Source organism: Vulpes vulpes, chromosome 11, assembly GCF_048418805.1.
Source record: "Vulpes vulpes isolate BD-2025 chromosome 11, VulVul3, whole genome shotgun sequence".
NCBI lineage: Eukaryota > Metazoa > Chordata > Mammalia > Carnivora > Canidae > Vulpes > Vulpes vulpes.
The window spans coordinates 16797795-16825662 of NC_132790.1; the positions used below are offsets into that span (position 1 = coordinate 16797795).

The 27868-nt window shown below is 40.4% G+C and overlaps 1 protein-coding gene across 3 annotated transcripts in view; it reads right to left on the reverse strand.

The window, feature by feature from the left end:
- The window catches only part of SWAP70 (switching B cell complex subunit SWAP70), a 70725-nt gene extending 43262 nt beyond the window's left edge, over nucleotides 1–27463 (reverse strand). Inside the window, exons 1-2 of one of the 3 annotated variants that reach the window (XM_026008274.2) lie at nucleotides 27224–27463; nucleotides 3536–3676 (exon numbers count right to left, since the gene is read on the reverse strand). In XM_026008274.2, coding sequence (XP_025864059.1) covers nucleotides 3536–3676; nucleotides 27224–27322 — 240 coding nt within the window. In that variant the 5' untranslated portion in view covers nucleotides 27323–27463. Of the gene's footprint in view, nucleotides 1–3535; nucleotides 3677–23904; nucleotides 24802–26609; nucleotides 27078–27223 lie in introns of those variants that run through there. The other 2 variants (XM_072725666.1, XM_026008275.2) reach the window with 2 other exon arrangements.
- Between the last annotated feature and the right edge of the window lie 405 nt (nucleotides 27464–27868).

Consider the following 27868-nt stretch of genomic DNA (forward strand, 5'->3'; position numbering starts at 1 on the left):
TGAGGACTTGGCATGTTGCCAATGGATTACTGGCTTTAGTCATACTACCTCACACCAACCCTTAACATGTGGAATCAGGAAAAAGAACTGACAATGATTCAGACCCAAAGGCCTAATAGGCCTAATAGGCTCTCATGAAAGAATTAGATTGCCACATAAATATGCTGAAGCAGAACTAGCTTTTGATGTAGTCTATTAGGGCTCTGTAGTAAAAATGTAACAATATACTGCTTTTTTCAAGTATTCACTGCCAGATAATCCAGGTATAATCTCTCTGCAAAGACATGGAGGGGGAAAGCTCACAAAAAAAAATTCTTCCTAAATGTTTACAGAATTCCATTCTTTACTAAAGCATTTAACAAACAAGCAAAAAACTAAAAAATACCTGGGAAAGACAAAATATCTGATACAAGAACACAAGCATATTAATCATTTGATGTTTCAGGAAAACTGAAACTCTATCAAGATAAAGAACGATAGGAATATGATTATCTCTGAAGAAGCAAATACAGGAAAATTACTTTGTAGAAAGTAAATTTTAACATAATTTATCTCTTAGTTTCAACTCCTTTAGAATAATTCTCCTAGGCAAAGACAGAAAACCTCTAAAGCCACCCAGAGGAAAAGTAGTAAGAATGAACACTAAAGAACACCAGATACTAATTAAGAGACAAGAATCATCTTAAAACTTTTGAGAGAAAAACCTAAGAAAACTAGAGGCTGACAGTTTGAGATTTGTCAGAATAGTCACTCCACCCTTTCCCCTTTATAGCCAATAACTGGAACAAACAATGATTCTAGAAGGAAGTAATTAATCCCTCAACAGTAGTTAAAAGAACACGGATCTAGGTATTAAATGGCTTAGGTTTAAAATCTATCTAACCCTTATTAGTTAGGCAACCTTATGCTGTTTCCTCCTGAGTTAAATGGGAATAAGAATTCCAGTTATGCACTGCAGGATTAACATGAGGATCAAATGAGATTTGTGTGTGTGTGTCTGTGTGTGTGGGGGGGGGGATGTATATGACACACAGATATGTATATCACATCTTGCAAATTTTTAATCATTATTTTTTATTTCTTTTGTGTAACTGACGACAATCTCTAAACTATGTTAACATTCTCCAGTCACTACTGGCATTTTTTCAACCAAGTTTCAAAACAAGGACTAATTTTTGCTCAATTTAAACCTACACCATGGAAACCTTGGCTACTTTATTTGGACTGAAGGACTGGCAAAATTCCACTCCAGGTGGCTAAGCAATAATAAACAAGAACTTTCTGTTTCATCACATCCTCACTCATATTATGAATAAAATTTTTCTCCAAGTTTAGTGGCTATTTTTGAACTTTTTTTTTTTTTAATTTTCATTTATTTATGATAGTCACAGAGAGAGAGAGAGAGAGGCAGGCAGAGGGAGAAGCAGGCTCCATGCACCGGGAGCCCGACGTGGGATTCGATCCCGGGTCTCCAGGATCGTGCCCTGGGCCAAAGGCGGGCGCCAAACCGCTGCGCCACCCAGGGATCCCATTTTTGAACTTTTAAAATACTGCTATATTTTCTCCCCCAATTACAAAACTGGGATCGAGTCCCATGTCGGGCTCCTGGCATGGAGCCTGCTTCTCCCTCTGCCTGTGTCTCTGCCTCTCTCTCTCTTATGTCTATCATGAGTAAATAAATAAATAAATCTTTTTTAAAAATGTATACATATACAGCAATAAAAATCTAAAGAAGCCTTAGAAAAAAATATGTAAATAGTTGTGGGGTTTTTTTTAAGTTTACTTATTTATTGGAGCATCTGGCTAGCTCAGTCAGTAGAACATGCAACTCTTAATCTCGAGGTTGTGAGCTGAAGCCCCACGTCAGGTGTAGGCAGTACTTAAAAATTAAAAAAAAATGTTTAAGATTTTATTTATTCATTAGAGACACACACAGAGAGAGAGAGAAAGAGAGGCAGAGAGAGAAGAGAGAGAAGCAGGCTCCATGCAGGGAACCTGACGTGGGACTCGATCCTGAGTCTCCAGGATCACGCCCTTGGCTGAAGGCGGTGCTAAACCGCTGAGCCACCCGGGCTGCCCAAAATAAAATCTTTATGCAAAAAAGTTTATTTATTTATTTAAGTCATTTCTACACCCAACATGGGGCTCAAACCCATGACCCCAAGATCAAGAGTCACATGCTCCTCGGACTTAGCCAGGTGCCCCAATGTATTTTATTTTTAACTTTGAAGTATTATCATTATCACTTTTTGAAAGGCATTTTTTAAATATATACAAAAATTTTATGCTTAGTGTTATAAACAGGCAAAAGCAGGAATTTTCTAGCCATTCATGTGAATATGTGATTACTTTCACATCTAAACTAAGTGTACACAAATAACTAAATAAATATACACAATATGGAAAAATGATACTAACATATCATTCAGTTAAAAAAAACAATTTGAAGAACTTTGTGTATAGCAAGATCTTAGCCATAAAGAAACAAACACTATGCATTATGTAGGAGTATATTTGCATGTAATATATTTAAAAAGATCTGCAAAGATATTCACCAAGCTGTTAACAGTGGTTACTCCTGGATGGTGAGATTAGAAAGAATAAAGTGACATTCACTTTTTATTTCATATATTTTTGTATTAATTGCCAATTTAATAATAAGCATATGCTACCTTTTATAATTTTTAATGACCAATTTTTTTTAATTTTATTTATTTATGATAGTCACAGAGAGAGAGAGAGAGAGGCAGAGACATAGACGGAGGGAGAAGCAGGCTCCATGAAGGGAGCCCGACGTGGGATTCGATCCCGGGTCTCCAGGATCACGCCCCCGGCCAAAGGCAGGCGCTAAACCGCTGCGCCACCCAGGGATCCCTTTAATGACCAATTTTTAAAAATTATTTGAAGGTGCCATGAGTTTAGATTAGTTTCTTCTAAAAAAAAAAAAAAAAGAAAGAAATACATGAAATTCAATACCTTCTTGTCAATTTTTAATTATCCAAACTATAAGAGAAACTGAACACAGCAGCAATGCCAATAGGTTATATTTGGCTACTAAACACAAAATAGGTTTTTGCAGCATCTTTTCTCATACCCCATAGGAAGCATCTGAGTGGTACCCTGAAAAATGATGAAAACTTTGCTGTACAATAGCTATTTAGTAAAGATAACTAACATCACCTTTTACCCTAGCATACTCATGCTTTAACAATCATTGCCAGTACATGTGGAACCAAAATTTTAAAAGGAAAAAATAAAAGCACTCTGAGAAGACATTACAAACTAATACAAAATACAGCTCTTAATTTCAAACAAAATGACCCAACTTATAAAATATCACACCAAGTTTTAGAAGACAGTGGAGAAGAGGAAGAAATAGGAAATGTCTGTCTCCCATTCTCTCTTTTCTTTCTGATTTATCTCCTGATGTCTCATACTTGAACTCCTTAGTGAATTCACCAGCAAGGGGCTCTGAGGCCCACTTGAAATGTGCAAATCAAACAACGTTGTAAGCAGGAAGACATTAGAAGCATACCTTTTCCAAAATGAACTTGTTTAAGTACGGCATGTAGCCCTGATTGGAGACAGGCCCCTCATCATCATCCCTGAAGTGCTCTTCAAGGGCAACAGGGTCATGTGGAACCTTCAGCACCGTGCACAGATTATGGGACAGGACCTAAGGGGAAAAGAAAGTAGTTTAAAGGCATCCACTACACTAAGCAGTTTCCATATGGCAGCCTCACTGTCTGAACTCACCGCTCCTTGCCCTAGGGAGACAAAGATGAAGAATAAGCTAACAAACATGGGGTGAGTTCTACTAGGCTGCCAGCTCCCCTCGTAGTTATTACTTCATTCCCTCCCTGGTTCTGGTTCACTTTAAACAAGTCTCTTTAACATGCCTACAATGAGCCAGCTCCATGCAAGAATCTGTGACTATACACAGGAATAAAAGGAAGAGCATCAGGAACGCAGTCAATGACACTGTCACAGCACTGTGTGGTGACAAACGGTAGCTGAGCCTGTAGTGAGCAAAGCATAACATATAGAGAAGTTGAATCATTACGTTGTATGCCTGAAACTAATGTACACTGTGTATCAATTATACTCAAAAGAAATTTTTTTTTTAATTTTTTTGGTATTTATTTATGATAGTCACACAGAGAGAGAGAGAGAGGCAGAGACACAGGCAGAGGGAGAGCAGGCTCCGTGCACCGGGAGCCCGACGTGGGATTCGATTCCGGTCTCCAGGATCGCGCCCTGGGCCAAAGGCAGGCGCCAAACCGCTGCGCCACCCAGGGATCCCTCAAAAGAAATTTTTAAATATCCATGACTATAATATTCCTTGTAGTCTTTTAGCACTTGGCCTACATTAGAAAGAAAAAGAGGGGAAGGACCAAGAGGATGTTTTCAAAATTAAACTTCTCCCCAGGGAGAGCAGCATCAGTTAGTGAGAGCTGTAGGAAAAAGAGCACGGACCTGGGCAGCTGCAGCCGAGGCTTCTGGACCAAGTGACTGAGCGGGGCCAATGACACCTCTCTAGGCTCCAATGTTCTTACTTGTTCAACACGAAGGGCCAAGTTAATATATAAATGTTACCAAATATTAAGTGGCAATCTCTAAGTGTCCCAATATCTCTAAAATTCTGTGATACTAGGCTACATTTTCAGCATGAGTCTAAAAGAGCATTACTATAAAAAGAAAAGAAATCAAGGGCCTAGTTTAGAAATAGGAGAAAAATTAATTGCAAAAATATCTCAGAAGTCACCAAAATGGTTGAAAATCTTTTGTAGAAAACTCGCACTATGTGTATAAAGCATTACTGGTATTGGCATAATGTGAGTGCATACTTTAACACTCAGGAAGTTCAATTAGCAGTTTGGGCTATCTGAGTACTAATCTCATTTTGCATTACATGAAAATTTTACAGTGAAACTTAAATCCCTCCCATTTCATTTTGGTATTCTAAACAGGACAATTACATAGTTAACAATGTACTTACTTCAACAAAGAATCTTATCAGATGTTAAATCCCAGGTTTAAATCTTCCCTTCTCTCAGCCCTACACATTTAATCACGTGAAGATCTACATTCATCTCAATGAAGACTTTCAATGCCATCAAGCAAGTCACTTTTTTCTGCATACACATTTCAGTTAGGATTTTTTAAGGTTAAAAAAAGTAACCTATAAAAAGAATATTTGCATATCTTCTCTCTATATTTGTTTCTCAGGGCTTCATTTATGTGGAGATCCTTTTCCACACGCTTTACTGGTTTTAAGGAAGTTAGTAAAGGAAGTAAATTCACAAATGGTTATAAATGAAGTAATGAAGACTTTTATCAGCCCTACAAAGCAGGCTGTGTTTCTCAAGCAAAACCTCTATTTGCCAACACTAGAGCACATGAAAAGAGCACGGTAGAGCTTTTGCTGAAAAATCTTGCCCCACAGCCAGCAAAAACCTAAATCAGTATTTCCTTTCTCTATTTACCTAGTAAAACTTATGGAGTAATTATCTACTCCCAAAGAGGTTTTGTGAGGATCAACTTCAAGAACATAAAATACTTAAAACCTGCAAAGTCCTATAAAAATACGAGTTTAGAGAAATAAAGAGCAATTTTCTCTGAGAAGGCTCAAAGGTCATTCAAATTTGAAATCATTTGAGATTTAATGAAGTAAAAATTCCCAACCACTGATTAAGTTACAGTGCATTCATACAATGTTAAGAACAATAAGGAAGCTCACTGTGTGGTGATATGAAAAGATCTCCAAGATAAGTTAAATGAAAAAAGCAATATGCTTAAGATTATGTTTAGTATGCCATCTTTTATGTAGAAGAAAAAGAAAGAAAAAATAAGAAACTCTAACAGAATATGTAAGAAACTAATAACAGTAGAGGAAAGACTAGCTTGGTGGTAGACCTGAGGTAGAAGACCTTTCATTGTTTATCTCTCCTTTTACCCAAGTTTGAAAAAAATTTTACCTATTCAACAATGTTCCAACTATTTAAGAACTTAAACATGTATTTTTAAAAAGCTGACTAGCCTAAGATCACACATCTTAGATCTATTTATTCTTGAAGTCTCTATTTTTCTTTTATATTAACCTACTAGAAATTAGGCATATAAGAAAGGCACAATCCACAGCAATGTACCATGATTAACACGAGTGAGACGGAAGGGCAACCAATGAGTTCAGAAAAGAGAATGTGTGCTAAAGTGACTTCAAAGAGGAAGTGAACGTAATGTAGGCCTTGAAATAAGGAGAGCTTTTTGGATAGGAAAGGGCAACTGGAAAGCTTTCAGGTAGAGGAATAATATGAGAAAAGTAGTTGATTAATGCAAACTCCTCAATCTCTCCTGTACTTCCCTTTCTCTACCTTCGGGTTTCATAGATCTTTCCAAGTCAAGTCCTGGCAGGGGCTTTGGATGCCATATTGTCATCCTCTTCATTTTATAGATGGTAAGTACTCGCTCAAAGGGATAAAATTTGTTTTGTTTTGCTTTGTTTTGTTTTTAACCAAGGTTACTTGGCAGAACTGAGACTAGAATTCAAGTTTTGTAATCCCTGGTCCAATACTCTCTAGTAATAAGGAACATCATGGTTTTAGTTCTCTAAAGTCAACAATGTTCTTTGTATATGTGCTTAGTTCAATTCAGTGATCCCACTAAAGAAGATTTACATTTGAACTCTAGACTTCAACCTTGGGCAATTAAACAGTACTTTTGATAAGAGGGATAGCTGAATTCAGTGACAATTTTCTTAACTTTATCTTCATTTAGTTAGACAAATTGTGAGGGAAACAACACTTAATAGTAGCAAGGACCCTAGAGGAGATCTGAGCACCAGCCCTGCTCTCACACAGTCTGTTTCTGTTTAGTGGTTTGCCACTTACTGTTTTATAATGGTTTAATGTTTTGCTACTTATATGCTCAGCCTCAGTATCCACACTGCAGAATAAGGTGTTAACCCTGTTTCTAAAAAAAAATTTTTAAAGCCAATCCTTAATTGTCAACCCCAAACTTGTTTTATGAATTCAGCAAAAGAGCTACAATCTGATAAGAAATACAGCTTTTTTCATTGTTAATATGGCCCAGAATAGGTAAGTTTTCATCAAACAAAATAAACTGAATAACGGATAACTGAAAATGTTTTGTCCCTAAAAAAGAAAAAAAAGTGTGCTTTTTTTTTTTTTTAAGCTTTTATTTATTTATTCATGACAGACAAAGAGAGAGAGAGGCAGAGACACAGGCAGAGGGAGAAGCAGGCCCCATGCAGGGAGCCCGATGAAAAGTGTGCTATCTTTAAACCTTTTCCAAAAAAAATTTTTTTCAAAGATTTTATTTATTTATGTGACAGAAAGACCAGGGGGAGCAGCAGAGGGAGAGGGAAAAGTAGGTTCCCCGCTGAACAGGGAGCCCGGTTGAGGTGGCTTGATCCCTAGGACCCTGGGATCATGATCTGTGCTGAAGGCAGATGATTAACCAACCGAACCGTCCAGGAAGCCCCAAAACTTTCCAAAACTTCTATTAGCAATCTTTTAAAAGCCTAAACAGGGGATCCCTGGGTGGCGCAGCAGTTTAGCGCCTGCCTTTGGCCCAGGGCGCGACCCTGGAGACCCGGGTTTGAATCCCACGTTGGGCTCCCGGTGCATGGAGCCTGCTTCTCCTTCTGCCTATGTCTCTGCCTCTCTCTCTCTCTCTCTCTCTCTCTCTGTGTGACTATCATAAATAAATAAAAATTAAAAATAAATAAATAAATAAATAAATAAATAAATAAAAGCCTGAACAGTATCTCAAGGGTTTTTTTTTTTAATTAAAAAATATAATATATAAAGAAACCAAAATCTCAAAAGCCAGAATATAAACTACTAACAAGAAGTAAACACTCCAGGGACACCTGGGTGGCTCAGCGGTTTAGCACCTGCCTTCGGCCCAGGGAGTGATCCTGGAGTCCCAGGATCAAGTCATGCATCAGGCTCCCTGCATGGAGCCTGCTTCTCCCTCTGCCTCTGCCTCTGCCTCTCTCTCTGTCTCTCATGAAGAAAGAAAAGAAGAAAAGAAAAGAAAAGAAAAGAAAAGAAAAGAAAAGAAAAGAAAAGAAAAGAAAAGAAAAGAAAAGAAGAAAAAAAAGACAGACGGAAGGAAGGAAGGAAGGAAGGAAAAGAAAGAAAGAAAGAAAGAAAGAAAGAAAGAAAGAAAGAAAGAAAGAAAGAAAGAAAAAGAGAGAGAGAGAAAGAAAGAAAGAAAAAAAGAAAGAAAGAAAAAAAAGAAAGAAAAAAAGACAGACTTCATAAGTTTGTATAATAGCTTATGCTTTTTAGGGTAGACTCACATCATCCATTAATTGGTTTCAGTCTTGTCCTTGGGAAAAGTACGTATTACTGCTATTTTACAGATGAAGAGGCGGAGTCAGAGATTAGGAGTTGTGCCTCAAATCACAGTTTTATGTGTAGTAAACTAGGACTAGAACCCAAGCTTCCTGCTCTGATGCCTTTTCCACACTTGCCACTTTCCCTCTTTCTGGAAGAACAGAAAGCCCTAAGACCCTGTGGCCATGTACCCCTGTTGTAAGGCTCAGGTGCAGTGATGGACTGATATTCACCTAGTCCTACCTAGTCAATTCTAGGACTCAGTGAGGTGGCTGGCACAATTTTGTGGAGCAGAGTTAAATCCAGTGGTGAAGAACTACATATGCCTAGAACTCTGGGACCCTTCTCTCTCAGGGAGCCCCTATCTCCTAGCACCAACCTTTGGGGGAACCAGTTCCAAGAGGCACTAGCATCTCCAGATGAGGAAGCTGGAAAGCAGACCAGGATGAAAGCAATCAGGAAGAAAGAGGGCTGCAAGATCTTGATTTGTTTAAGGACTGCCCCTGAATCACTCTAATCAGAATGTCTGCAAGTTTCTTGAAAAAGCTGAATTTATCCCACTTCAAATGCCTTCTCCTCCAAAGGCCATTCTTTTAGCACCCACATGATTGCTAAGCAACTTTGCTCTCATTCCTGATATGAAGAATAAACTATTGTTACTACAATAAAAGATCCATATCCATGCCAATAATCCCTCTCTCCAGTTCTTTCATAACTATCTACTATTGCCTCTGCAAGGGCCTTTGCTGACAAGAGATGACTGATTAACTGTATGAGCCCTGTTCGTTGGTCTGTTCCTGTTCAGTGGTTTGCCATTTATCCTCTTTAAGCACTTTACTCCAACTATCATGAAAACAAAATCAAAGATGATGAACTACTAAACAGTGTTTTAACACACGAGTGCATAATGTTTACCCTCCACCCTCCCAAAGATGTAGAGATTATAAATGTCCTCTGAAGCATAGCCCCCCCCCCCAACAAGTCACACAATTTCCCTTTACAGGATGTGCGTAATGGGCAAACTTCAACACTGAAGAAAAAGGGAGGTGGGGATCTCTATTCCAACATGCTTATCTGAACCAACACAATTACAGAATTATAATTTATAATAAGCAATCTTTAAAAAAATGAAAATTCCTGTCTGATTTATAAAATTTCAAGCTAATGGCAAATTACCAGAAAACTCTTCCTAACAATGACCCAGAATGACCAATTTCCTACCAGTATTATGCCCTGCCTTAAAGAGCATTGTCTTAATAGAAGTCCTGCCCCTTTACCACATAGAGTCATTTTCCCTTTCCTGACAATATTCTTTCATCCTGCTTATCACTGTTTAAGTCTTGCTTGCTTTCTCTTAAATTACCTTAATTGTAATCAGCCTCAGAAATCTCCAGGTCAGTGTTGACTCAGTTCCTAAAAGCAATCACCATCCTGACACTTTTACCAAATTAATCTTATTAAAGTGCTGCTTATCACATTATCCCCTCATCTAAAATTCATCAAAAGCCTACAGAAGGAAAACCCAAATAAGCATCTCAGCCCTGTATTTAAGTCACTCAACAAGTCAAGCCCTCTTTACCTTTCTAGCATTTCTTCTTACCCATCTGTATGAACCATACAAATCCCACCAAACAAGTTTACTCACTGAAACACACACAAATCCTGTACCACTCCCCTTCCCTCCAGGCCTTTGCTCCAACCACCCCTATACCTCCATTCCCATCTAACATAAATGTCATCCCTTTCAGAAGCCCCCACCACCCAAAATCAAGATGGTCTTTCCTCATTCTGCATTTCCCAAGCACTCTGTATTTCTTATTTTACACCACCACACATGGTTTTTCTCTCCCAAGATTGTAAATTTCTGAAAGAAAGGCCCATGTCTTACCTATCCTTGCATTCCCACAGCACCTCACATGCTATCCAGAGGGCAGAAAGCTTTCAATAAATGCTAAATGAATCCTTTCTAAAAATCCTCTTTTAGGGATCCCTGGGTGGCGCAGCGGTTTGGCGCCTGCCTTTGGCCCAGGGCGCGATCCTGGAGACCCGGGATCGAATCCCACGTCAGGTTCCCGGTGCATGGAGCCTGCTTCTCCCTCTGCCTGTGTCTCTGCCTCTCTCTCTATCTCTCTGTGACTATCATAAATAAATAAAAATTTAAAAAAAAAATTTTTTTTTTTTTAAATCCTCTTTTAACAGTAAAACTATAGTATTTTAATAATGACAACCTTAGGAAATATTCTACTCCTGCCTCTTAGCTTCATGGATAAAAAGAGCGGGGCCTGAGACTTGGCCTAAGTCACAATGTGATTAGTAACAAAACAGGGATGAGACTCCAGGTCTCCACCAGCCTGTCCCCCAACAATGGAGTGCTAGAAACATTCCATTTGCTTCATTACATCCTTCAAGACTGGATCATTCTCCATAAACTCTGGAAACCTTTACTGGCCTTCCTGTCTGCTGAACTCCTATGCATCATTTAAGCGAATTGTCTCACATGCTAGCAGTATCTCAAATACCTAGCTGCAGCTCAGTTAAGGGAGGAAACCGTACCTAATAGTTGTATTCCATATTCTTCACAGAGACTACCAATAGAAGCATCACACTTATGGACAGATTAAGGCAGGATATGTAACAAAACCACCTGTTGTGATGTTGTCTACAGACTGTATGCCATGAAACTACCTAAATTAAGCACCTTTAATAAGTTATTTCAGATAATTAACTTAGCCCTCTTCAGAAATCAAACAAAATATCAGTATATTTAACCACATAAAAAGATTTTTAATTTCCCTTTAAAAAGAGACACCACAGGGGCACCTCCATGGCTCAGAGGTTGAGCATCTATCTGCCTTTGGCTTAGGTCGTGATCCTGGGGTTCTGGATCTGAGTCCCACATTAGAGCCTGTTTCTCTCTCTGCCTATGTCTCTGCTTCTCTCTCTGTCTCTCTCATGAATAAATAAAATCTTTAAAAAAGAGAGAGAGAGCGACACCACAAAGAAACAAAGAAAAAAGGCTGATAGCTCCAATATTCAAATTACTCTTAGAAATCAAAGATGAACACCTAATGAAAAAAATGGACAATGGACATGAATGGGAAATTCATAAAAGAAACAAATGGCTAATAAATACAGGAAAGATGCTTAACCTCACTAGTAATCAAAATAATGTAAATTAAAAGAGCTATCACTTCTTGAATGAGTAACAATACCTGGTTTTTGAACAGATACAGGGGAGTGAAGATCACCACTACCCAACACTGGAGAAGGAACAGAGCAGGTTTTCTCCATCACTACTGACATTTTGGACCAGATAATTTTTTTTTTCCTTTAAGTAAGTTCCATGCCCAGCATGGAGCCAAAGGCAGGCTTCAATTCACCAGATCAAGATCTGAGCTGAGACCAAGAGTCAAACACTTAACTGACTGAGTCACCCTGGTGGCCCTAGACCAGATAATTCTTTGTTTAGGGAGCAGGGGGAGGTGTGTCCTATGCATTGTAGGATGCTTAGCAGCATCCCCAGCTGGAAATACCTAAACATCTCAAGTATCTATGAATAGGAAAGTGGTTAAATAAAACATGGTGCATCAACACAGTCAAATAGTTCATAGTCATTATTAAGGATGTTGTCTGTATCTATCAGACAACAGTGCTATGGAAAGTAATATGGAAAGCAATGGACAACAGTGATATGGAAAGAGGACTCTATCACCTCTTTAAGAAATAGGTTACAGGGACACTTGTGTGGCTCAGTGGTTGAGCATCTGCCTTTGGCTGAGTGATCCCAGGGTCCTGGTGTTACAGTCTTATATCAAGCTCCCGACAGGAAGCCTCCTTCTCCCTCTGCCTATGTCTCTGCCTCCCTATCTCTCATAAATAAGTAAATTTTAAAAATAATAATAATAAAATAAAAAATTTTAAAAAGAAAATAGGTTACAAAAGCATATGAAATATAGTCCCATTTATATAAAAGGATATGTCTATGTATAACACATGTACATATGCATGTGTATATGTGTACAGAGCAAGGAAGGAGAGGAAAACAGTATGGAGAAGAGAGAGAAGATTTTAGAAAAATATTCACTGAAAAGTTCATTGCACCTGCCTCTGGTGGTAGAATTTTGGGTACTTTTACTTGTCTCTATACTTCAATGTGTTGTTTGAATATTCTATGTATTATCTTTATAATCAGAAAAAGTGAAGCTTTTATATTTATGGAAAATTTTAAAATTAAATATGTCTGGGGGGTTCCAGCTAGAGAACACCAATAAAATTACAAAATTACAAGAGATCATTGTAAGACTATAGAGTTGATGAAATTAATTCAGTTCAGTCATTCACAAAGAACTATGCTTTGCCATACCTCTTGAAGAAGCCACATGATAGGCAACAAAGTCCCAATCTGGGACAGCTTCCTTAGATTCCAGTGTCCCACTGGACTATGCAGAAACAAGTATCTTTAAGATAAATCATTTATAAAAAGATTTAACAGGCAGCCTGGTGGCTCAGCGGTTTAACACTGCCTTCAGCCCAGGGTGTGATCCTGGAGACCCGGGATCAAGTCCCACATCGGGCTCCTTGCATGGAGCCTGCTTCTCCCTCTGCCTATGTCTCTGCTTCTCTCTCTCTGTCTCTCTCATGAATAAATAAATAAAATCTTAAAAAAAAAAAAAATTTTTTTTTAAGATTTAACTCCAATAAGTGTCTACATCTACCCTCCCACTACTCTGTAAGTTCCAAAAGAGGTGTCTGGGGACACCTGGGTGGCTCAGCGGTTGAGCGTCTCATCTGCCTTCACGCAGGGTGTGATCATGGAGTCCCAGGATCGAATCCCACATCAGGCTCCTTGCATGGAACCTGCTTCTCCCTCTGCCTGTGTCTCTGCCTCTCTCTCTCTGTCATGAATAAATAAAATATTTTAAAAAGAGAGAGAAGGTTTGTATTTTATCCATCTGTGCAATGCCAAAACCTAAAAAAGTTCCTGATGTTCAACAAATGTTTGCTAAATGAACCCTATTTAAGAATTTTCTTTTCTCTCTTTCTCTCTTTTTTAAATTTAGTTTGCTTCTCCATCTTTATCTAGCTAGACAGGTCTTTGAATTTATTTCCCTGTACTACCACTATATTCCACTGGGGAGAATTTTTGTTTAATTGGAATCTCTAATTCAGATCACTTTTAGAGTAAAAACCAATGTCTCCGTTAGTTATTCATACCACCAGAATTAGCAGGCGTAACTCGTCTGGCCTGAGGTCTAGTAGAGCAATCTAGTTCCTCAAAATTCAAGTAGAAATTTTTTTTTAAGATTTTATTTATTTATTCATGAGAGACTCCCAGAGAAAGGCAGAGACACAGACAGAAGAAGAAGCAGGCTCTGTGTGGGGAGCCCCAAGTGAGACTCGATCCCAGAGCTCTGGGATCACCACCTGAGCCAAAGGCAGATGCTCATCCACTAAGCCACCCAGGTGCCCCTCAAGTAGAGATTTTTGAGAAAAGGACTCAATAAGAATTAACAAGTGTGAATGAGAACTCTATAACAGAAGAGAGATAAATTAGGTAGGTAGTACACTCCATCCAAAAGAAAATCTGAAGCCACAGTATACACGCAAAGTGATGATCACAAATCTGAAGTTTATGTTTTCTGTCCCCTCGTCTGACCACTGTCTCCTTATGATCTCCATAATATGGCTTCCATCCCCATCAATCTCATGAAATTGCTTTTTCAAAAGGATTCTGTTGCAGACATAGAGATGTACCACTCAAATCCCTCAAGAATGGAAATGCTGCTTAGCTACAAGGACTGTAGTTAGCTGAGAGCCTCCAGCTTCCTCAGGGTCTTCCTCAGCCAATGACTGAGCAAGATGGTCGTATCATTTGCTCCCAATTTTGTCAGGTCCATACCACAGTTTGATAGCTCCTTTTTCCAGTCCTGCTTCTACTCTCTTTTCCCCCATAGGTGTTTCTTCTCAATAGCCCTTTTGCACTCCCAACTCTGTCTTAGCATCTGCTTCCTGAAGAACATATGAGACAGACACTTTCTGAACCAGGCATTCTCCGAAGTTGCTGGCACTTGGCAGTCTAAATCATCCCCCCTCCTCTCAAACTATTTTGGTTCTTCTTCTTCTACAAAGGTGCCTTTGTAGGACCCGCTACCTCATCCCTCATTCTCCCAAACTGGACATTTCCCAAAGCTCAATTTTCATGAGTTCTTTCTCCTTATTCTCTTTTTCAAAAATGCTTTTATTCTGACAATGTTAAGTCACCTTTATTCTAATAACTCTCAGATCTCCTTCTGGTCTTTCCCTCTCAACTGAACTCTGATTTACAACCCTAACTAATACTAGAGATTTCTACACTAAATTTGCCTCACATCCAAAAAACCCAAAGAAGAATTCATCTCCTTTCTCCCCAAAACAGGCTTTCCACCCTGATGCTGACTTTGGTACCACCATTCCTTTAACAAAATTATAGACTCTCCTCTTCATGTACCTCTTGTACTTTGAGTTTGTATTGCTGAGTCTAATTCAGGATCCCCAGTGCCAACTCCTCTCTCTACTGAATGAGCTGCTCTATCAGCTTATGGCTAACCAGAGAATGTAATGCTGGGGAAACAGGGGCTCCTTGCCCTCAGTAACAGGTCCCATTCTCCCTTCTGAGGCTCCAACAAAGAGCTGCTGCAGAGCAAACACTCAACAGGATATGACTGTGGTAAACGCATCAAGCTAACATAGTTAAATTAGAAGGCTAACCCTCAAAGACCTCATGTGGTACTTCACATTTTACAAATGAGCAAACTGAAGCCCGGTAAGAAGTGACTTCCCATGGCTCACAAGTATCAGAGCACAGACAGGTCTCCAGACTCCCCAACTAGTGCTCTTTCCTCACATGTTTTCCTGCTTTCCCAGGGGATTGATCTTCCGTATTTTTCATCATAGATGTTCTTATAGATGAATCTGACACATCCCTTAAGGTCAGTGACAAATGTCTCTTCCTCTAGAAGCATTCTTTGACCTAAATCCTCCGATCTTCCCCATAGGCTAGATAGGTTCCCCTCCTCTGTGTGCCCAAGCACCTTTTTGTGAGTGTGTGAAAGTTTCATTTAAAAAGAGCTGAAGGGGGGCAGCTCTGGTGGCGCAGCGGTTTGGCGCCGCCTGCAGCCCGGGGCGTGATCCTGGAGACCTGGGATCGAGTCCCACATTGACTTCCCTACATGGAGCCTACTTCTCCCTCTGCCTGTGTCTTGGTCTCTCTCTCTCTCTCTGTTGCTCATGAATAAATAAATAAAATCTTTGAAAAAAAATTAAAAAGCTGAAGCAAAAAAAATTAAAAGTAAAAAAATGAATGAATGAATGAATGAATGAATGAATAAATAAATAAATAAATAAATAAATAAATAAATAAATAAATAAAAAGAGATGAAGCGGGCACCCCGGATGGCTCAGGCTCAGCGGTTTTACTGCCACCTTCAGCCCAGGGTCTGATCCTGGAGCCCTGGGATCAAGTCCCCCATTGGGCTCCCTGCATGGAGCCTGCTTCTCCCTCTGCCTGTGTCTCAGCCTCTCTCTCTCTCTCTCTCTCTCATGAATGAATAATAAAAATCTTTAAAAAAAATAAAAATAAAAATAAATAAAAAGAGCTGAAGGGACGCCTGGGTGGCTCAGTGGTTGAGCATCTGCCTTCGGCTCAGAGCATGATCCTGGAGTCTCAGGATCGAGTCCCACATTGGGCTCCCTGCATGGAGCCTCCTTCTCCCTCTTGCCTGTGTCTCTGCCTCCGTCTTTCTGTGTCTCTCATGAATAAATAAATAAAATCTTTTAAAAAAATTTAAAAGTTAGCTAAGCGCCTCCAGCTATTCCAAAAACATTTGGAAAATTAACATTCATCCTTACACGAGAATAACAATAAAGGGACAAAAATGGTAGAACTGGACTTAAAAATCTCTATGTTGCAGCCAACAATGAAATAATCCATTACAGGCAAGTGTCATGAATAAATCCCACAAGACTTAGGTGAAATGCGTACTTCCTTTATCTCACTATATTTGAATTGCCAGTTTGCTGGGTCTGTAACATTCACAAGACTAAAGCACTATGGGGTAAGGAACATTATCTGTTTTGATTCCCACTGCCACCATCCCAGCCTTGCACTCATCAAAGGACTCATCAACTTTCACAGAAGCTCCCCAGTTGGTCTCCTGATCTCCAGCCTCTCACCTCCATCATCAGAATAATCTCAAAACTCTACCTTTGTCATAAATATCCAAGTTTTAGTAACCTCCCCTCTTCGTAGGATCAGTTCTGGACTACTGGTTCTAATATAGTCAATCAACAAATATAAGTTAACCATCTATTCCGTGCAAGAACAAAAACACGTAAAATGTAACCCCACATCCATCACCCTATGAACTGAAAGAACTGATGGGGCTGTCCTGCCTGGCAAGGTCGATAATGCTCCATTCTCCCAGAGCTGCTTATGCAATGAAATATAATACCTTTGACACCATCCAGCATGTGTTGGAGCATGGTTGGTACACCATGCTCACATACACCACTTGCACGGTCCAAATCAAACATACTTGATTACCAAACAAAGCTCATTTTCTCACTGGGTGTTATGCTCTATGTTGGCAAATCGAACTCCAGTAAAAAAAAATAAATAAATAAATAAATAAAAGAAAAAAAAGAAAAGAAAAGAAAAGAAAAGAAAAGAAAAGAAAAGAAAAGAAAAGAAAGAAAAGAAAAGAAAAGAAAAGAAAAGAAAAGAAAAGAAAAGAAAAGACCCAAAACAAAACAAAGCTCATTTTCTTAAAGCAAAAGGTATAGGAGGCACAGAAGAATCTTAAGCTGAAAAAATTTGTTTTTCCAATAATGCAAAAATCTCTCCCTAATGACAACAAGATCTCTTCATTTATGAAATTCAACTATATGCAGATTTACTCCTAAATACCTTTCCACAGTTAATTAATCGCTGAGAATTGCAGTTTCAAGAAAGCACAGATTTTCAATTAAAAAAAAAGCAACCTGAAGGTATAATGAGAAGGAAATAAACCAGTAAGCAGAGCAGAAAAAGAGATTCATGAAATGAATCCCAGGGGGAGATGGAGGAAGCTGAGACAAAGAGCTACCTTAGACTTATGTTGTAGGACGGGAACAGGGACACACATAAGAGAGACTGCAGAGGCAAGCTGGAATACCTCAAACTCAAGTTCTAATGTGCTAATTATCCATTGAGGGGATTACATAATAACCCTTCTGTTCGGATGAAATGAGAACATAGCTACTCTGTGATGGCAAATGGGATAAGTGGGAAAAAGTCACGCAAAGCCTCTTCTGTCTCTAGCTTCAGGTATGATGTACCTCAGGACTATAGTGAGACCTGAAAGGAAATATGAAATGGAGATCAAAAAGGTTAAGAACTCTGAGTCATAAGATTAGAAATGCATATTGGCTCTTAAGATGGAGGGCCACACACACACATACACAGTGCCTCACACTTTGTATATTACCTTTCAAAAAGCAGAAGTTTACATGTTATTTCAAAGAAAACCCCAACTTCCAACTTATCTCACTGAGGTTATGAGCAAAGAAAGGAAATAACCCAGAAGCCATTATCATTTTAAGATTTTTAAGTGTCTCTTACATGTTATTTGGAGAGCTATCTTTACTATTTTGTTTTAGTGAAATATGAGAAATATTTACAAAGACTTTTGCAGGCTCTTTCATGATTCCAATTGTCTCACCCTTTTTTTTTTTAATTAGATTTTTTTAGTTCCTCAATAGAAACAACTTTTACCACAGAGGTTAATAGAAATATAATACTAAAGATTAGGAGAAAATACTATACATGCCAAGGTCACAAAAATTAACCATACTTTTACATTGTGCTTCACACGATAAAAGCCCTTTACTGCACCTTGCTTCCATTATACATTTGTTCTGCTTACATAGAGGACATATTCCAAGTGGATGCCTGAAACCCAAGTGGATAGTACCAAACCCTAGATACATCTCTTTTCCGATACATACATATCTATGATCAAGTTTAATTTATAAATTGGGCACAGTAGAATAACAACAATAATAATAAAATAGGATAATTATAACATACTATAATAAAAGTTATGTGAAAGTGGTATCTCCCTCAAAATATTGTACTATACTCACCCTTCCTGTAATTATAAGAGATGATAAAAGGCCTACATGATGAGATGAAGTGAGGTGAATGATGTAGGCACATATTGTTATGCTACTACTGAACTTCTGAGGCTATGTCAGAAAGAGGATCATCTACTTCCAGACCACGGATGACTACAGGACTGAAACCGTGAAATTTGAAAATATGGATAAGTGAAGACTACTTATTTTCAACTGAGACTTTGGCCAGGCTCAATTACTTTTGTAAGTGGTAAGGTTAAAAAATTTTTTAGACTAGGGCAGCCCCAGTGGCTCAGTGGTTTAGCGCCGCCTTTAGCCCAGGGCCTGATCCTGGAGACCCAGGATTGAGTCCCATGTCGGGCTCCCTGCATGGAGCTTGCACTCCCTCTGCCTGTGTTGTGTCTCTGCCTCTCTCTCTCTCTCTCTCTCTGTCTCATGAATAAATAAATAAAATCTTTAAAAAAAATTTTTTTTAGACTAAATGCCTACATGGGAACAGAACATATGATATTCATAAGATATATAAACCAGCTGCAAAGCAAAAAATAAAAGATATTTAGCTGAAAAATCTATCACTGAAGAAATGAATTAAGTCAAACTACCCATGTTGGGACGCCTGGGAAGCTCAGCAGTTAAACATCTGCCTTCAGCTCAACGTGTGATCCTGGAGTCCCAGGATCAAATCCCACATAGGGCTCCCTGCATGCAGCCTGCTTCTCCCTCTGCCTAGGTCTTTGGCTCTCTCTCTCTCTGTGTGCCTCTCATGAATAAATAAATAAAATCTAAAAAAAAAAAAAAAAAATCAACTACCCATGTTGTTCCTCAAATTCTACACTTAGATCCTCTTTGACTTCAAAAGGGCACAATTTAAAAAAACAAAAAAACAAAAAACCACTGTGTTTCTAAAAACAACATGATAAAAGTACACAGCCAAAAAGCTTATTTCAAGACATTTCCAGGACTGACATGTAATTCGCACTGCAACCATAATTGCAAAGTAAAGTTATAATAAAGGTTGCAAAAAATATCACTAGACTTTGCTATATTTAAAAGGACAACATTTACTAAAACAATAAGAGTATTAATTTTAAGGTACATTTTGATCTCTAGAAGGAACATAATAATGGTTGCCTCCAGGGCAGGAAAATAGTGTGGGCCAGGGGTTGGAGAAAACTTTTCACTTTTATAAATGCCCTTTTGAACTCTTATGAGTTCTTTTTTTATGAAATTTTTAAAAATTTTTTTACGGCTTTATTTTATTTATTTATTCATGAGAGAGAGAGAGGCAGAGGGAGAAGCAGGCTCCATGCAGGGAGTCTGACGCGGGACTCAATTCCGGGTCTCCCGGATCACGCCCTGGTCTGAAGGCGGCGCTAAACCACTGAGCCACCGGGCTGCCCGAACTTCATGAATTCTATATCATGTGTATATATGAACTATTCCAAAGTTTCTCTTTGATATACAAATGCTTAAATAATAGCCTTCATCACCTTATCTTCTTGGATGTGTTTTTTTTTCTTTTTTTAACTTTTATGTTATTTTAATTCTAGCACAATTAATATAGTGATATATTAGTTTCAGGCATACAATATAGTCATTGAAGAACACATTACTCAGTACTCATCACAATGCATGTACTCTTAATCCCCTTACCTATTTCACCCATCCCCCGCAACCAACTTCCCTTTGGTTAACTACCAGTTTGTTCTCTATATTTACGAGTCCGGTTTTTTTTGCTTGTCTTCCTTTGTTCATTTGTTTTGTTTCTTATATTCCACATGAGTGAAATCATATGGTATTTGTCTTTCTCTGACTTATTTCACTTAGCATTGTGCCATCTAGACCCATCATGTTGTCACAAATGTTGCAAATGGCATGATTTCACTCTTTTTCATGGCTGAGTAATATTCCATTGTATTATACACCACATCTTCTTTATCCATTCATCTATCAATGGACACTTGGGTTGCCTCCATATCTTGGTTACAAATAATGCAGGGGCACTTGGTTATTACAAATGCTGCAGGGGCACCTGGGTGACTCAGTTAGTGTCTTTTAGCTTTGTTGACTGTTTCCCTTGCTGTGCAGAAGCTTTTTATTTCCATGTCCCAACTGTTTATTTTTGCTTTTGTCCCTTGCCTTAGGAGACATATTTAGAAAAATACAGCTAAGGCCTATGCCAAAGAAATTACTGCCGGTGCTCTCTTCTAGGACTTCTATGGTTTCAGGTTGGAGTTGCATGTATTTCTAAGTAACCGGAGATTTATCATCTTTCAGCAAGATCACTGAAATTCTAAATCATCTGAGGATCATTTTAAAACAAAAGTAGAGGGCAGCCTGGTGGCTCAGCGGCTAAGCGCCACCTTCAGCCCAGGGCGTGACCCTGGGGAGCCAGGACCGAGTCCCACATTAGGCTCCCTGTGAGGAGCCTGCTTCTCCCTCTGCCTGTGTCTCTGCCTCCCTTTCTCTCTGTGTCAAATAAAATCTTAAAAAAAAAAAAAAAAAAGTAGAGAATAATTATTGCCTCTAATTCAACTAATATGCCCTATACCTATTTCCATGGACTTCTGCAAATTGATATCAAAACCTAAAAGCAAGGGATCCCTGGGTGGCGCAGCAGTTTAGCGCCTGCCTTTGGCCTAGGGCGCGATCCTGGAGACCCGGGATCGAATCCCACGTTGGGCTCCCGGTGCATGAAGCCTGCTTCTCCCTCTGCCTGTGTCTCTGCCTCTCTCTCTCTATCCCTCTCTCTGTGACTATCATAAGTAAATAAAAAAAATAAAAATAAAAATAAATAAAAAATAAAAATAAAAAAAAAAAAACAAAACCTAAAAGCAAGAAAGTCTGCTTCAGATAGCATATTAATACGGTTTCCTAACATAATCTATACACAAATATCCCTCATTAATATATATATATATACACACACATACACACACACACATACTCACACACACACACACACACACACACACACACACAGGGGGGCCTGGCTGGCTGAGTCAGTGGAGTCTGTGACTCTTCATCTTGAAGTTGTAAGCTCAAGCCCCACATTGGGTGTAGAGATTAATTAAAAATAAAATTTTTAAAAAATACACACACACAGACAAAAGCAGGACATAAAGACCAAAACCAAACCAAGAGAAAAAAATGGGTGAAAAAAAACCGTAACATTCAATTCGATTATATTTATTCAGCTACGTAAATGTACCTAGCACCTTCCTATAGGTATGTGTCCATCAATCACTCAGTAGTTTTTTATTCTCACACATCAGTTACAGGGTATATTAAAATTGAATTCAAAACAGTAATAGTCTTATAGTTTATTCGAAGGAAAAAAAACTATTCATAAATACAAGGGTTTTTTAAAGATTTTATTTATTTATTAGAGAGAATGAGCATGCATATGCAAGAGAGAGAGAGAGAAAGAGAAAGAGGGCAGGAGCAGAGTAAGAGGGAGGAGCAGATTCCCTGCTGAGCAGGAAGCTGCTTTGCAGCTAGACCTCAGGACCCTGGGATCATGACCTGGGCCAAAGGCAGACACTTAACTGACTGAGCCACCCAAGTGTCCATAAATACAAGTTTAAAAGCAAGCAGAGAATGTTTGTGAAGGCTTTTTCCCTCACCATATCTACTTCAGCCAACAAATAGATCAGTACACAATTAGGAAAAGCTTAACTCGGGCAGCCCCAGTGGCCCAGCGGTTTAGCGCCGCCTGCAGCCCAGAGTGTGATCCTGGAGACCTAGGATCGCGTCGGGCTCCCTGCATGGAGCCTGCTTCTCCCTCTGCCTGTGTCTATGCATCTCTCTCTCTCTGTGTCTCTCATGAGTAAATAAATAAAATCTTAAAAAAAAAAAAAAAAAAAAGGAAAAGCTTAACTCAAAATAATTCAGTTTAATGTCCCTCTGTATCCAGCCTGAAAAACAGAGTAATACCAAATCAATACGAAAATTTTAAAAATGAGTTGCCTTCTAACAATCCCATTGCATATTAAACTAATACAGCTGATGACTCCTATAGGGGTACACAGGCTGAGTGTGGTGAGGGGTAAAGACTCATATGGCTGCAACTCAGGTGGGGAGCCAAAACTGGCACAACTGGAGCCCAAGAGACAGAGGTTTCCTACAGAGGGTGCAGACTTCAAGAAAGAACCCTGGGAGATCACAGGGAATGAGAAAGGAAGAGAAAGAATCAAAGTTAAGAAAAGTGAGGCAGAGGTGGTTCCCCTTTTGTTGGAGGGTACTGGGAGAAGGGGCTTGGGGGGAGGGGAAGGGTACATTAATGAAGATCAGGAAGACACTGACCTATGCTAACTGTGACTAAACAACCTCAACATCTTGCCTCTATAGTACCTTATACAAGTCACAAATGGTTTTCAAATTCTGGTTTCCATATTTTTATCTTATTGATAAATTCAATGAAAGTCTATGTTTGCAACAACAAAATAATAGCTTACGTTGTTAATTTATGCTAAATATGTTAAATATGCTATTAATAACAATTAGGTATAAAACATAAGTTTTTTTGTACTAAACTGGAGAAACTGAAGGAAAATATTTGCTAATTTTTTTAAAGATTTTATTAATTCATTTGAGAGAGACCATGCACACGCATGTGCACATGAGTAGGGAACAGGGTAGAAGGATAGAGAGAAGCAGACTCCCCACTGAGCAGGGACAGATATGAGGCAGGGCTCCATCCTAGGAGCCAGAGACCATGACCTGAGCAGAGGATAGACACCCAAACACCCCAAAATTTACTAATTATAGCAGTGACTCAAACACATCTATCTAAATGAGTACTATATTGGGCAGCCTGGGTGGCTCAGTGGTTTAGCGCCACCTTCAACCCAGGGCCTGATCCTGGAGACCGGGGATCGAATCCCACGTCAGGCTCCCTGCATGGAGCCCGCTTCTGTCTCTGCCTGTGTCTCTGCCTGTGTCTCTGCTTCTCGCGCGATCTCTCTTTCTGGGTCTCTTCATGAATAAATATATAAAATCTTTAAAAAATACAAAAAATAAATGAGTACTATACTGCAAAATAATCTCCTAAAAGTAAAAAATGAATTTATTCCCAAGATGATGCCAATATTCTAAACTTTTCACAACTTCTCTTTAAAGAAGAAATATGTAGAGGTACTTCAGTGGCTCAGTGGTTGAGCATCTGCCTTCGGCATAGGTCATGATCCCGGGGTCCTGGAATTGAGTCCCGCATCAGGCTCCCCACAAGGAGCCTGCTTCTCCTTCTGCCTATGTCTCTGCCCCTCTGGCTTGTCTCTCAAAAATAAATAAAAAATAAAATCTTTAAAAAAAAAAAAAAAGAAATGAGTCACTCTCATTACAATCTCCAAAATATATGTATAGAACAATAAAAATAACAGCTTACCTCTCAAAAATAAGAGACCATGTCTTCCTTGAAAACTCTTCTCCCTCAGTTCCAGTGCTGCTCTGAAGTGGTTCTTACTCTTGTTTCCATTCCCTTGACTTCTATTCTTCCTCTCACCACATACTCTAGCCATTCCCCAAGGCCATCAATTAATCTTTCCTCTTTTTGTCCAAGTTTCAAACTACTAGATCCTGTACTGACAGCCCCACCCTTGCCAAGGACATCATCTCCAACAAGGGCCTCAAAAATAAAACAATATAAATAAAACCCTACATGTTCAAAGTTAACTTTCGTTTCTTCTCTAAACAGTTCCTTTTGATAACTTTCCTGTTTCTATTAAAAACCACGAGTATCCATTGGTCATCCACAGTTGAAATTTGAAACATTTCTGACTCTGTCCTTTTGATTTCTCCTCACACCCAATCACGAGTCCAGGCTAGTAGACAGCAAAATTCCTTCGCTCACCATCTCCCATTCGTCCATCTTCACCACCTCCACCCCCTATTACCTCTCATCAAGACTACTGCAATAGTTTCCTAATTCCAACATGTCCAATCCACTCTAACCCAGGTCACATGCTACAGCCCAAGTGATTTCCTAAAGTGCACTTCTTATCATGGTCCATCACCTCTCCGAAAACTTGGAGGCTCTATGGCACCTACCTCACTAGCCTGGTACTCAAAGTCCTCTCTGTGCATTAACCACAATCTATTTCTATTGCTTTATCACCAGCAATAACTCTCTCTTATTTTTTTTAAAGATTTATTTATTTATTCATGATAGACACAGAGAGAGAGAAAGAGAGAGAGAGAGAGAGAGAGAGAGGGGGGGGGGCAGAGACACAGGCAGAGGGAGAAGCAGGCTCCATGCTGGGAGCCCTACGCGGGACTCAATCCCGGGACTCCAGGATCATGCCCTGGGCCAAAGGCAGGCGCTAAACCGCTGAGCCACCCAGGGATCCCCAACTCTTAAATATACAGACATACACTCACTCATACATTACACTGCAATCAAAATAAATTACAGAGAAGTCCCCATAAATGTCTGATTAATTCCAGACTGCTGCAATAGATGACAGGGATGCCTTGGAACTACCAGCAGTCAACAAATATCCAATGAATGAATGAATAGAATGGCTTAGCTTTCCCTCCTGCATTTCTATATGATCACATCCTGATTGTTTAAGTTTATTTCAAAGAAGTTTTTTTCATGAAATAATCTCACCAGTAAAAAACTAATCACCTTTTCCTTTAAAATCTCATGGCCCCTTATCTTCTAATCCACTCAACATCCTCTATCCAATTATATTTATTTATCTCAACCATCAGATTTTACATTTCTTAAGGATAAGGTAACCGAGTAATATAATTGAGAGAAAGAACCAACCATCTCTAATACTTGATTATTTTCTTAATTTGCCTACCAAAATTTAAACTCCTCGAAGGCAAAGATTTGTCCCCCCATCTCTACTACCACCCCTAGCATTGGGCACAGTATTAAAATGAAATACTAAAATATATTCAAATGATCTGAAAGAAGGAAAGAAAGAAGAAACAGTGGAACAAAAATTGGAAAACAGAAACCAAATAGTAAAATTAGTAGCCTTAAATCTAACCATATCAATAATTACATTAAATGTAAATGGTCTAAACACAACAATGAAAAAACAAGAGATTGCAAGAATGGATTAAAAAACAAGACCCAATTACAAGTGATCTATAATAAATTCCCTTAAATATGGTGGTATAGGTAAATTAAAAGTAAAAACAGTAAAAAGTAAAACACAGCTCTATTCATAATCACCAAAAAGGGGAAACAACACATATGTTCAAAGGTGAATGGATTAACTTGGGTACATCCATACAATGGATTACTTAATAAAAAAGGAATGATTAACACATACACACTATAACATGGGTGAATCTCTAAGGCATTACCCTGAGTAAAAAAAGCCAGTATCAAAAGGTAACATACCAAATTACTTCATTTACATGACACTAGGGAAAAAGACAAAACTCTAGCAATTAAGAACAAACCAGACCATTGGTTCACCCCAGCTGGAGGTGAGAGGGCAACATGAAGCTTTCTGGGATGACAGAACTGATGGAAACCCGATTTTGGTAGCAGTTACAGAAATTTATACGTGTGTTAAAATTCATAAAACTGTACACCGAAAAAGTCAATTTTACTGTAGTTAATTTAAAAGTAAAATAAGCATTAAGAGAATGATCCCTCTGAACCCTTCCAAACTATAATTTTATGAATGAGAAGGGAGGAGTGTGAAAGGAAGATGGGGAAGGAGAAAAGCAAATGCTAAATCCTACTGGCATAAAAGCCACTACTCATAAAAACCTCCTGATTACTGCACAAAATAAACAAAGCAAACCCAATCTTCAGAAACTCATTCTCAGAAGAGGCTAAGAAAACCAGACATTCAGATCCAAAATGTGGATATTAGAAAATGCCTGTGAATGGCTCTTCTTGTCTGTTTCTATATTTTATACTTTCAAGAAGCTGCCAATTTCTCCTGGCTAAGTGCCACTTTCCCGGCTTGGGGTTACTCAATTTACAAGCATTCCTTTATTTATACCCTATACTCTCAATGATGGGGTCTTTGGCAGTCACAATAAAGCCTCTGGCAGAAAGATCGGGGCTCCTCACCGGGAACGAAGGTCCCTGCGGGACACAGCACACGCGAGACTGACCTGAAGCCCCTGGGCCGGGAGGTCTTTCTCACAAGTCAGAGAGCGTCTCCCACCACCAAAGCCCCCAAAGGAGGAAGCGGCTGGAGGCCAGGCTCTGGGCACTTCTCCCTCCTCCTCAGCCGCAGCTGGCCGTTTCGGGGCCGCCCGGGTGTGGAGCGCGCGCTCTGCACAAGGCTCTGCCCCAGTGATCTTGGGCAAGTCCCTTCCTCTTCCAGAGGGCGACGGTACCCCGGGCGTGCTGCCTAAGCCAGCTTCCCACCGCCGCTCCGACTCTGAGACTTCCCGCCCCCCTCCCTTCGCCAACAGGAGCCCGGCTCCTCAGACCCCATCCCCGCCTAACACACCCCCTCCCGCCCCGCCCCCCACCGCTCACGAGGGGCCCCGAAGGGACTACCCGCCCGCCCGAGGGCACCGCCCGAAGGCAGCAGGGAGGCTGAACCACCGAATCCCGGTCTCTGGCCCCTCAGCGCGGAGCAGGCCGCCCGGCCGCATTCCTGCCCGCCCCTTCCTGGGGTGCCCGCCCGCCGGGGCCGGCTTCCACCACGCGGGGGGCGGGGGAGGGGAAGCGCACGCGGGAGGGTCGGAGGGGGACCGGACCCGGGCGGGGTGCCCACCTTGAGCTGGGACTTAGAGACCTTGCCGCTGTGGTCCAGGTCGAGCGCGGTGAAGGCGTGCCAGATGCCCTTGAGCAGCTCGTCCTTCAAGCCCCCCATGGCCGCCGCGTGGCTACCCCGACTGCCAGCCCGCCTCGCCGACCCTCAGGCGAGTCTGACGCCCCTCAGCCGCCGCAGCCACGGCCGCCCGCTCTTCAGTCACCTGACCGCGGCAGGCCCCGCCCCCGCCAGGCCCCGCCCCCGCCAAGCCCCGCCCCCTCGGCGTCCGCCGGGAGCCAGGCGCCGAGCGGGCGGAGCGGGCGCACCGGGCGGACGGAGCTTCCCACCCCGCGGGGAGGAGTGCGGACCTGCCCTGCGCTCTGGCCCGCGGAGCACCACCCCGCAGGTCGCTCGGGTTCCCCAGGCCGCCTCGGGCCTGCTTTGGGGCTTGCGTGCCCACCGAGCAAGACCCTCATTCCGAGTTAAAATACGAGAGTCGGGGTGAGCAGCCCGCGCCTCGCAGTAAGAAAAAGAAAAAAGCCCCGCGTGTGTCCCGCGGACGCGCCAGTGTCTGAGGAGAACTGAAAAGTCCCCGAACAGGGGCTCCAAGGCCAGCGCTGATCCCAGCCGGGGCAGGGGGAGGGGGAGGGGAGGCAGGATGGACTT